This window comes from Penaeus chinensis, chromosome 22 (genome assembly GCF_019202785.1).
Source record: "Penaeus chinensis breed Huanghai No. 1 chromosome 22, ASM1920278v2, whole genome shotgun sequence".
Classification (NCBI taxonomy): domain Eukaryota; kingdom Metazoa; phylum Arthropoda; class Malacostraca; order Decapoda; family Penaeidae; genus Penaeus; species Penaeus chinensis.
Window position 1 is genome coordinate 4706518 of NC_061840.1, and position 12500 is coordinate 4719017.

A 12500-nucleotide genomic window follows, 5' to 3' on the forward strand; every position below is an offset into this window, starting at 1 on the left:
GGGAGAGGGAGAGAGGGAGAGGGAGAGAGAGAGAGAAAGGGAGAGAGAAAGAGAGAGAGAGGGAGTGAGAGAGAGAGGGAGTGAGAGAGAGAGGGAGTGAGAGAGAGAGAGGGAGTGAGAGAGAGAGGGAGAGAAAGAGAGGGAGAGAGAAAGAGAGAGAGAGAGGAAGAGAGGAAGAAGAGAGAGAGAGAGAGAGAGAGAGAGAGAGAGATAGAGAAAGAGAGGGAGAGAGAAAGAGAGGGAGAGAGAAAGAGAGGGAGAGAGAAAGAGAGAGAGAGAGAGAGATAGAGACAGATTGGAGGGGGGGGGGGGGGTAGAGGCACATCATAGTTTTCTTCACTTTCATTAATATTTCACTTCTTTTCGAGGTGTTTAATCCCTAACACATTCTTTTCTTGTTGATACTGTTGTAATCATACTCACCACCATTTTTGTCCTAACCACCCACCCGTTATTCCTTTTTTTTATTATTTTTAGGTTCGCATTTATTTCCTTTTTTCATGTTATTATCACTTTTTTTTTTCCTTTCTTTCATGGATCATCCGTTATTTTTTTTTCCCTTCGTCTTCGTCTGATAAGTGAATATTATAAATTTTTGTTATAACGATCAAAATAATATTAGTTATAATATATAAATATATATATATATCAGTTAATTATACTTGAAAATTAAGCATTCTCTAAACGTTATCAGTCTAATAATAATGTAAAAAGAACGACATCAATAACAACTATGCACAACAGTCACTTGCACGCAATTTGAATTGTACCCAAAAGAGGGAACTGCACTTCAAAAGTCAACTAAAATGCTCTAAATATTATCCCCGTGGTTCTTTAACCGAATGACCAAAATAATCTCTCCTGAATTAAAAAGAAATTAACTGAAATACTGAGCTACTGGTCTTTTTTCTTTTTTTTTAAACGCGCAAAGAATTCCCTGTGGATTAAGAAAACTTTAAAAGTACAATTCAAACACTTTTCCTCTGAGGTCTTTATATAGATACCTCTCTTACTTATTTGTGTATGTATCAGTCAATTTATCTATCGATCAACCTGCCAGTCGATCAAGTAATCTCCATTTTAATCACTCCATCCATCCACACCGCCCCCTCTACCTGCCCATCCACCCCTGTCTACCCACCTACCCCCTCTCGCACCCACCCACCAACGCCCACCAATCAACCAACGCCCACCAACCCACCCACCGCCCACCATACCCCACCTGCCCACCCAACTGACCGATCACCTCCCAATGCCTTTCAACCAAGCAACCAAAATAAAAAACCCAGACTTACCTCCTGTGCACGGACATGTTGACCCTGTGGCCGGCGGGCAGGATGACGGTGAGGTCCATGGTGCCCTCGAGCAGGTCAGGGGGCGTGTCCTCGGTCACGTGACGCGAAGACATGGCCGAGGTGGAGGCGAACTGCCTCAGCGGGGGCGGCGCCATGATGCGGTCGGCCCACGACACCCTAAGGGAGAGACGGCGAGTTAGGAAAAAGGGCCAAAAATATGGAGTGAAAGAGAGAAAGAGAGAACAAAAATACATATATATTTATATGTATATATTCGTAATATATAATATACTATTATATACATAATATATATATAATATATATATTAAATATATATATATATATATATATATATATATATATATATATATATATATATAGCCCTGTATGTCTGTCTATATACAGTATATGTGTGGGTGTAATAATAATAATAATAATAATAATAATAATAATAATAATAATAATCATAACAATAATAATAATAAAACAAAATAATTATAATAATGATAATAATAATAATGATAATAATAATAATAACAATAACAATAACAATAATAACAACAACAACAACAACAACAATAATAATAATAATAATAATAATAATAATAAAAATAAAAATAATAATAATAACAATAATAATAATAATAATAACAAAAACATCAACAACAATAGTAATAATAATAATAATAAAGATGATAATAATAATGAAGACGATGATGATGATGGCAATCATAATAATAATAAAAATAGCATCACCGACAAACAATAATAATAATAATAATAGTAATAATAATAATAATAATAATAATAATAATAATAATAATAATAATTAATAATAATAATAACAATAACAATAGTAATAATTATTATAATAATAATAATAATAACTACAATAATAATACTAACTATAAACAAAAACAACAACAACAACAATAATAATAATAACTACAACAATAAAAGCAACAACAACAATAAAAGCAACAACAACAACAACAACAATAATTATTTTTTTCATTATTAATTTATCATCATTACTGTTTATTATCATAAACGATAATGATAATTAATTTATAATGAAAAAATATTAATAATAAAATAATAATGATACCATAATAATAATAAAATAATAACAATAAAATAACAATAATAAAATGATAATAACAACAATAACAGCAACAATAAATAATACCAATCATGATAACCATGGAAATGAAAAATGACATCGTCATTGTCAACAATAACAGTAACAAGAACAGCCATAACCACATTAATAACAGTAGTAATAATGAGAATAGTAATAGTAATATAATGAGTAATAATAACAACTGACAGTAATATCATATTAATAGTAGCAGTAGTAGTAAAAATAATGATAATAATGATAATAGCGATATACACATATATAAATACTCTCACACACACACAAACACAAACACAAACACAAACACAAACACAAACACAAAAACAAACACAAACACAAACACAAAAACAAACACAAGCACGAACACACGCACGCACGCACGCACGCACGCACGCACACGCACGCATGCACGCACGCACGCACGCACACACACACACACACACACACACACACACACACACACACACACACACACACACACACACACACACGTGTGTGTGCGTGTATGTATATACATGTATATAAATGTGTACATATGTATATATACACATATATGCATACATATAGGTATATATACATACATATGTTATTTATACATATATCATATATATATATATATATATATATATATATATATACATACATATATACCACACACGCACACATATGTACATGCATATAACACCGTACATATACAGTATATGTGTAGGTGTAATAATAATAATGACAGTGACAGTGATAGTCATAATGATGATGTTGATTATGATAATTTTAATATTGATGATGATTATGATTATGATAATAATTGTAATAATAATGATAATTATAATAATGATAATGATGATAATGATGATGATAATAATGATGATGATGGTAATAATGATAATAATAATGATAACCATAATGATAAAAATAATGATAATAATAATAATGATAATAATGGTGATGATGATGATGATGATGATGATGATGATGATGATGATGATGATGATGATGATGATGATGATGATGATGATGATGATGATGATGATAACATTAAAAATAACAATAACAATGACAACAACAACAGTGAAACAACGATAATAGCAATGCTGTTATCAGTGTCACAATGATTTACATTAATGATAACAATAAGGAGGAAGAAAAAGAGGAAAAGGAAGGGACGAGAGAGCGATTCCCACGCAGAAAAATTGTGTCAAAGAAAAAAAGGAAAAAAAAGAAAAAAAAAAGAAAAAAAAAATTCACGCACGCAATTTCTTTATGGTTTAATGCTTTGTAAATCTTAATAACAATGATGATTACAAGAGTGATGATAGAGGAAAATATATAGGAACTGAAGGGAGGAAGAAGAGGAGGAGGAGGAGGAGGAGGAGGAGGGGGAGGGGGAGGGGGAGGGGGAGGGGGAGGGGGGGGGGGAGGAGGAGGAGGAGGAGGAGGAGGAGGAGGAGGAGGAGGAGGAGGAGGAGGAGGAGGAGGAGGAGGAGGAGGGAGGAGGAGGGGGAGGAGGAGGGAGGAGGAGGAGGAGGAGGAGGAGGAGGAGGAGGAGGAGGAGGAGGAGGAGGAGGAGGAGGAGGAGGGAGAGGTGGAGGCGAGAGTAAGAATAACAATAACAATAACAATAACAATAATAATAATAATAATAACAATAACAGTACTAGTAATAACGACATTAATAATGATGACGGGGATGACGACAATAACGATGGCGACAGCAATGACGATGACGGTATTAATGACAATGATAATAATAACAATGATAACAATAACAACAACAATAAGAAGAACAAGAACAAGAAGAAAACGACTAAGCCGCAAACGGCCGCAGCCAGGAGCCCCCCCCCCCCCCCCGCCGCGCGCGACGCCCCCCAGCCCGGCCCTCCAGCCTCGTGACTCCCTGAGGATAGGAGGGAGGGGAGGCTCCTGGCGATCGCTCCGGGGGAAATGAGCTCCGGTGATTCTCTCTGTGTCTGTCTGTCTCTCTTCGTCTGTCTGTCTCTCTTTTTGTCTGTCTGTCTCTCTTCGTCTATCTGTCTGTCTCTCAGTCTCTCTCTCTTTGTCTGTCTGTCTCTCTGTCTATCTGCCTGTCTCTCTTTTTGCCTCTCTGTGTCTGTCAAAGAAAGAAAAAAAGAGTCGGCTTTGAACCAAAAAACGTAATTTTTCACACTAGCGTTAAGCCCATTTAGACAAAGTCGCGTAAATAAAAAGTGATCTTACCGTTAGTGAGAAAATTACTGTTTATTTTTTTTATTTTTATTTTTTTTCACAGCCGACTTTTTTTCATTTCCTTCTATCTTCTTTTGCATTTTCCCCGAGACGAAGAAGAAATGCACAAGAAGTCATTAGAGTAAAAACGTACCTACACATACCGAATAAAAAAAAAACAATCTTCGCTAACGCACATCCCATTCCTTCCACAACATTCAACATTCGCAACACTGCAACAAGTGCACCACGACCGCCGCATAGACACCCCGCGTCGACTCTCGCCATCAACACCTCCATCAACATCCATTTCCCTTGTCAATCCGAAGAATCAGCGCAACGCCTCCATCGCCCCGTGACATCCGCCAGACCTCAAAATCAATCTCTAACTCCGCAACCTTGTTTAGGACGAATGACCAAACACAACAAGCAGGCTAGACTCCTTCCTCAAGCTATGTAAATACTTCTACATCTGCCTAACCTTGGGGATTCATAAGGAAATGGCACGCTACTGCCAGTATTATGTGGCATGGATATTATGTCATTAGCGTATCTCAGAAGAGTACAGCATAAACTTGTGCTTGTTTAGAAGAACAGTTACATTGTAAATAGTATCAGTATAAACGACAACTCTTAACTGCTAGTATGGGGAAAAATAAACAAAATTTCATTATAAATCAAGTGTAAGATAATAAACATTGTCGAATAAAAAGGAAAATAAAATTAACCAACTGCAGAACCAGCACACTCACATATATGTCCAGATATCCATGTTTGCGGGCAGTCGTGCGGCACAAGAAGCGCTCTTGAATCCTACATGTTTTTCACACCCGCCCCCCACGTCCTCCCGCGACCCTGCGCTTCCGGGCCTCGGTTTCGACCCTGTTAGAATCTAACACTTCTCTAGGCCTATAATCTTTCATAAACGTCTCTTATTGTCACTCGGCGTCAACTTCATAGCGACGCGGCAGGTCCACGCCCGAGCGTCGCGTGCGGCGGCCTCGTATAGGAAGGAGCGCACTCGGGCCGCTGGCAAGGGCGGGAGAGGAAGAACAGATTCTGGCGGAGGTTCCTGTCGAAGGAGCAGAGGGGAGCAGGAGGAGGGCGAGGAGGGCGTCTTGGTGCACAGCCCCAACAGCTCTCATGGGTGCGAATGGTAATGGGGCTAAATGGGTAAATGAGACGGTTGGCTGTGTATCGTGCGTTCCCGTCGCTCTGTAACGCTCGCGGGCAAACCCTCCAGTCCGGCCGCGCTTACTCCACTGCGGGAATGTTCTAATTTCTTGTCGATTTAGGGAAACATAGGCATGTCACACTGATATGTATCTGGCACACAGGTTACAGGGAGCAACATTTTCATTGCGGGAAGCTACGTCTGACGAGGTCGTATTGAGATGCTGTCGTGATACGGACGGCTCGAGATGGTTAATTCAAGTGGCACTGTCACTCACAGTTCCGCCGTCACGATGCCACCACATTGACTTCAAAAGACCTTTTCCTGTCCCTGGCAATGACACTCTTACGGCTTCACTATAGCAACAGATGATCAGTAGGAACCTGCACGAGACAACGGTCTGTTTACAAGGGCCGTGGAAAGTATGCTTCCGCCTCCGTGGCCGCCAGAGAGACCGCGCCGGACGGGCTCTTGCTCGCAAAGGCAGCGGGCCTTGCAAGCAAAAACGGCAGCGTGCACGGCCGCCGACGAGCACGACGTGGCTCTGCTTGGGAGGTTCTCACGCCCAACGTTTCTTGCTGCAGTTGCTTGTCATGTCATGCGCTTGATGACGGGTGATGGCCTCGAGGCACGGCTGCGGGACACGGCTGGCTCGGTCGCCCTCATCACCAGCGCGCTCTCCCTGAACTACACGCGGGCACTCCCACGGCACTCTCAGGCACGCCGACTTCGACCTCTCCGTGTCGCGTCTGGTGCCACACTGCTCTCGCCTGGACGCCCATGGGTGCACTGGAGGCGGCGGTGGGCGTCGAGGGCGCGGAGGACGGGCAGCGTGCAGTGAGGCGGCCACAGACACCACGTTAAGTGTCCCACCACCACCAATTGACAAGGCAGCCGACCACTGTACATAGCCCTGTCGCGGGCTGTTGTCAGGCACCGCCACACCCTGCACTTGCACTGCCTCACACCTGCTTAATACTACACTACTACACTGCCAGCTGGTCCACGAGGAACCATCTGGCACCCCCCCGAGCACCACATGAGCGGCAGCCTCCGCCGCACCCTGTGGGGCCCAGGCCGGCCACTTCTCTCCGGCAGATGCAAGGTGTCCCCAGCGAGCGTTTGAACCGCCACCGCAATTCGCCGCGATACGAAACCTGTCATAAACAAATCCCCCGCTTTCAGGCCGCTCATTAAACAATAAACCGAGGCGAGGTTCGACAGAAAATATCCCGTGCCGAAATCATCTCGCAATTGATGCCAAGACAAGAAGCAACGACGCGCACGCCGAACGCCCAGGAAAGAAAATGTAGAATCCGCTTCGGCCTAAATCTGTCACTCGCGGTAGCGCATTGCCACACGAACGGTCAAGGATGTAGGCCTGGCTGACCCTCGCGCCCTCCCGTCTCTACGCTCGCATCACGTGATAAGACAGCACTCTTTCTTACAGCGGGAAGATGACCAGTGAGGACGCTGGCGGTCACCCACGTCCATCTCTAGGTCGTCTCCGCTCTCAGTCTGTCTGTCTGTCTGTCCGTCCCTGGCCCTCTCTCTTGTCATGTCTGTCTCTGTCTGTCTCTTTCTGCCCTCACGTCTATCTGTATCTGTTTATCTATATATCCATCTATCTATCTATCTGCCATCCAGCCAACCTACCTTCTCGCCTGCCTGCCTGCCTGCCTGCCTGCCTGACTGCCTGCCTGCCTGCCTGCCTGCCTGCCTGCCTGCCTGCCTGCCTGCCTGCCTGCCTGCCTGCCTGCCTGCCTGCCTGCCTGCCTGCCTGCCTGCCTGCCTGCCTGCTTCCCTCTTACCTTCGCCGTCATCTTCTCCGACGGCAAAAGGAGGCCACGGGCGCCTTCAAAGCGTCCTTACATAAACAACACACTTGCGCTTAATACCTGCCAATGAAATAAAGACGCCCACGAAGAAGTAAGATGGACACTCAAGATCGTAAAAGGGCTCGTAGGAATTGACCGCGACACTGTACGGGGAGACGAATCGAGCCGTCAGAGGGCGGACAGAAAGCCCTTTCCCCTTGTTTCTACCTTTTAGTTCTCTCTCCCCCTCATTTCGATTCATTTTCACCTACTCAAGCCTTACGCCATTTCCTTCTTCCCTTTAGCTCAATGAAAAACGTTTATCTTTCTCTCTCTTTTTCTCTTTCTTTCTCTCTTTTTCTCTTTCTCTCTCTCTTTTTCTCTTTCTCTCTCTCTTTTTCTCTTTCTCTCTCTTTTTCTCTTTCTCTCTCTTTTTCTCTTTCTCTCTCTTTTTCTCTTTCTCTCTCTCTTTATCTTTACCTTTATCTATCTCTATCTTTGTAAAATTGTTTGTCGTCCACTGGACGTAATAAATTTATTAAATCAAAATCTTTCTCTCTTTCTTTTTCTTCTCTCTCTCTCTCTTTCTTTTTCTTCTCTCGCTCTCGCTCTCTCTCAGGGTACCGCCATTTCTACTTATTTCCACCCACCCACGATTCACTTCTACCCTCAATAGCACCTTCCTCTTCTCTTTTGAGCGGAATCCCCTCATTTCTACCTCTTCAACCCTGCCCCATCCCTCTCCAGTCCCCACCCCCCAGCACCACCTCCCTATCCCCTTTCTTTAACCAGAAAGACCAAGTCGCGTCCCAGAGTGTCCCGAGCCTTTTTCTTCCCTCTCGCCTCCAGCTTGAGGGCCGCTGATGGAGTCTGATACAATAATACGAGGCCCGAACGAGCGCCCCGCCTTCGCCAAGGAGGGGGACGTCTTCATAGGGACAGCTCGGACGCACAAACAACGCCGCGGGGAGAGCGCACGGCCGCGACGACGAGTAAAGTGATAAAAACGCATGCACAACGATAGCCGTCAGACGCGCGCGAATTAGGGCAGGCTTGGCGGCGCAGACGACGCGGCGCCTCCTGTCACATTTCGCGGTCCCATTTCGCGCGTGTTCTTTGGCTTCCTTTCTTTCTTATCTATTATATCTCTTTGTTTATTCTTTGTTCGTCTGGACTCGGTGTTTATTCAAAGGACGTCGCAAATGATGTTATCGACTCGTATTCAGAAGGATTTCGCGAAGCTATCAATCGTTGTTTCTTCTCATCGTTTCTTCTTAGTAAATGAAGCATCCCCAGTAAAACCCTCTCGCCCGCATGGCTGCGAGGCCGTGGGGCTTCAACATGACGCTTAACTCGCATCTCGGATAATATAAAGAAATTACGAGTCGAGGAGGATAATAACTTGTTTGCTGTCGCCATCGGGTTCGTTGTTGTGACATGAATCAAGTAACTCACACTCAAAAACATTGGCCCGCGGGTTGAACCTCCTGCAGCCAGGGAACGCTCCCATGTGCATGGACCACGATCACATATATACAGAACTTGGAAAAAGTTTCTTATTTTGGAAAAGATTTCGCATTTATTAAGAGAAACGTTCATATATTTGGTCATAAGCATTGATACTTTTTTTTAAAGGATAGGATATTTTTTTAAAGAAGCATTGATATCTTTTTAAAGGAGCATTGATAATTTCCGGAAGACGAATTGACTTCTACATGCAGGAGACATCTTACAAGCACATAACATGCCAAGCATAGTTGCATAAGTATGCTTAATTCTCTCCGTCAACAGCCACAACCTAGCAATCATTGTCCTAGCTTCGACAACACGTATTTTCCTTCTCGTGCCACCTTAAAGATAACGCAGCGCGATCCTCTGACACCTGACAGCTTTGGCACGCTCGCAGGAAGTGCCACATCAAAATCGCTGAGCACCTGAGCCTGGCATGAACACACATTATCGCCGTGGCCTCCTTTGACTGATGCCTGTAATGATGACAGAGTGGAGGTCAGGGTTACATCACAGCCACGCCAGGCAGTGAGGTGGCCGGGTACTTATGCACTCACAAGGTCATGCGTGTGGCAGCGTACCTACACGAATTAGCATCTATGACAAGGACGCACACTGTATACGCAACATATCGTGCACATGTACATGATCAATTCAGAGGTAGCCATGAAATATACGCAACATATCAAACACATAAACATACCCACTTCATAGGTAGAATATTTACAAAACATGCCGACCTCAGAGATAAAAAGACTTAAACGCTACATACCGGACGCATGCGCATACTCACTTCAAAGAATAAAATATGACATCTCTTATCCGACTTCCCTCGCTTGCAAACCCACAAACCAAATACTATCCACTACGAATACCCTCTTACGTAAATAATATATAATTTTTTTTTTACCATTCATAAATATCCAACTACACACGATTATTACCCGTCGGGAAATCTACGAAGTGTCACTCACTATATTGAATGCTGATGTTACAGAAGAGGGACAGAACGAGAATGAAGAGGGACAGTAGATTGGGGAGGACTGAGTGAGTGAATGAGAGAGAGAGAGAGAGAGAGAGAGAGAGAGAGAGAGAGAGAGAGAGAGAGAGAGAGAGAGAGAGAGAGAGAGAGAGAGAGAGATAGTGAGAGAGAGAGAGAGAGAGAGAGAGAGAGAGAGAGAGAGAGAGAGAGAGAGAGAGAGAGAGAGAGAGAGAGAGAGAGAGAGAGAGAGAAGGTAGGGAGGTAGGGAGGGAGGGAGGTAGGGAGGGAGGGAGGGAGGGAAGGAGGGAGGGAGGGAAGGAGGGAGGGAGGGAGGGAGGGAGGGAGGGAGGGAGGGAGGGAGGGAGGGAGGGAGGCCGAGAGAAAAAAAACTGTTCCCGCCCAAAATACCCTTTTCCTCGACGTCGAAGGAGTCCCCCCCGGTTCAAGGTCTCCCCCCACCCCCCACCCCCCACAGAGAACCCCTCGCGACGTGAGACCGCATGTCCTTTGCATGTCATAAACAGGAACTCGGGGCCCAGCAGGAGGCCAATGCGTGCTAACGTGGCACAAAAAGGTCCATGTGGGTAGCATGACATCAACAACGACAAATAAAGAGAAATAAATAAACAATGAAAACCAGAACGAAAGAACAGCAACAGCAAGAAAGGGTCAGTCAGCAGCAAACATCAAATACTCACGCAACGATTTGGTTCTTGCTCTCGTTCCCCAATTAGGCCAATAACCTTAATGCAACGAACGACCGCGTGCGGGCGCGGGCGTGGCGGCGGCGGCGGCGGAGGGAGCACGGGCGCTCTTTGCGCCGAATCGGAGCGCTGTGGCGAGTTTCTGGCGAGGTGGAACTGCTGCGCTATCGGAGGGCCCACGCGCCCACCCACGAGCTCACCCACTCACCAACCACTCGTCTATCCGCTCGCTCTCTCGCCCACTTAACCATCCACCTACTTACTCACCCATTCATCCACCCTCTCACACATTTACCTTCCCACCCACTCAATCCCCCACCTAAAACACTCACCCACTCACCCGTCCACCCACCCTACCCACTCACCTACCCACACCCACCCCCAATCCACCAACACGCGCACCCATCTCTTACCCCGCCCACGCCTACACCCGTGGCCGGACGTAGCTGTCATGAATGGTTGCAAGCGATCAGGAGCAATCACGGGCTCGATGGGCACCCTCATTGGCACTGTTCCTGCCTCGTTCACCCTTTAATGGCCGGGTCGTCAGGTGCGCGAGGGCCATGCGCCACACGCCTACATTACCAGTGACTTTCATGATTTTTCTAGTGCTTGGATGGAGGGGGGGGGGGGTAGTTAAGTGGGGATTCTTTATGTCTATCGCTGTCGCTGCTTTCTGTATATATGTGCTTTCTTATTACTATTTCCAACCTGTACCTTTGTTATTATCATTATTCTTATTCTTATAACCGCTGTTAATGTTATTACTATTGTTAGTGTTATGCGTGTTATTATCATCTATATTGGGACTAATACTATCAAGATAATAATCCTTAACATGCATTATTACCACTGTAACCATTATCATACTCCCCATTATTCAATCATTAATATAATTACCAATATCAATTAACCCAAGTATGTCCATCTTTTGCTCTCCGAAACCCCTTCAGTACCCTTCAGTCGGTGCCCCTCCAACGCCTCCTCCAGTCTACCCCCTCCCTCTACCCCCCCTATCACCCCTCCCCTATGGTACTCCTCTCTGTACTTCACCCTATCCCCCTCCCCTCCTCTACACTGTCCTTTATTCCCCTTCCCACTAACCCTCCCCTTCTCCTCTCCCCACGTCCCCACCCCTTCCCCTTCTCCCCTCCCCTTCCATCCTCCCTCCTCCTTCCCCTTCCCTTCTCCTTCCCCCTCCCTTCTCCTTCCCCCTCCCTCCTCCCTTCTCCTTCCCCCTCCCTCCTACCACCTCCCTCCTCCTTCCCCCTCCCTCTCCTATTCCCCCTCCCACAACCCTCCCTTTTCCCTCCCCGCTCCCCTCCCCCCTCCCCCTCTCCCCGCCCCCCCCCCCTTCCAGCGGCATGGTGTGGGTCCATCGCCGAGTGGCACGGCAACCCGCAACGCGTGTCGAAGCATATTGATTTCAGTCACCCGTATTAAAACCCCTTATCCCTAATCCTCCTGATACTTCCCTCTTCCCATTTTCTTTAACCCTCACCCCCGCCCCTCTCTCGCCCTTCTCTCCACCCCTTTCCTTTAACCCTCCTAACGCTTCTTCCCTCCGTGTCTCCCCCCCCCCCCCCATCCTTTAGTCCTTCTATACAAGCCTTATCTTCCCCAAACTCCTATACAAAGACTTTTCAGCCGAACCCGAAGCCACAAGATAACTTTTC

At 45.3% G+C, this 12500-nt stretch overlaps 1 protein-coding gene across 7 annotated transcripts in view; it reads right to left on the bottom strand.

The window, feature by feature from the left end:
* The window catches only part of LOC125037055 (flocculation protein FLO11-like), a 166361-nt gene that overhangs the window by 71444 nt on the left and 82417 nt on the right, over positions 1–12500 (bottom strand). For 5 of the 7 annotated variants that reach the window (XM_047630029.1, XM_047630026.1, XM_047630028.1 and 2 more), the window contains exon 2: positions 1296–1472. In XM_047630029.1, the coding sequence (XP_047485985.1) occupies positions 1296–1450 (155 nt within the window). In that variant the 5' untranslated portion in view covers positions 1451–1472. Of the gene's footprint in view, positions 1–1295; positions 1473–5390; positions 5562–10818; positions 10862–12500 lie in introns of those variants that run through there. The other 2 variants (XM_047630031.1, XM_047630027.1) reach the window with 2 other exon arrangements.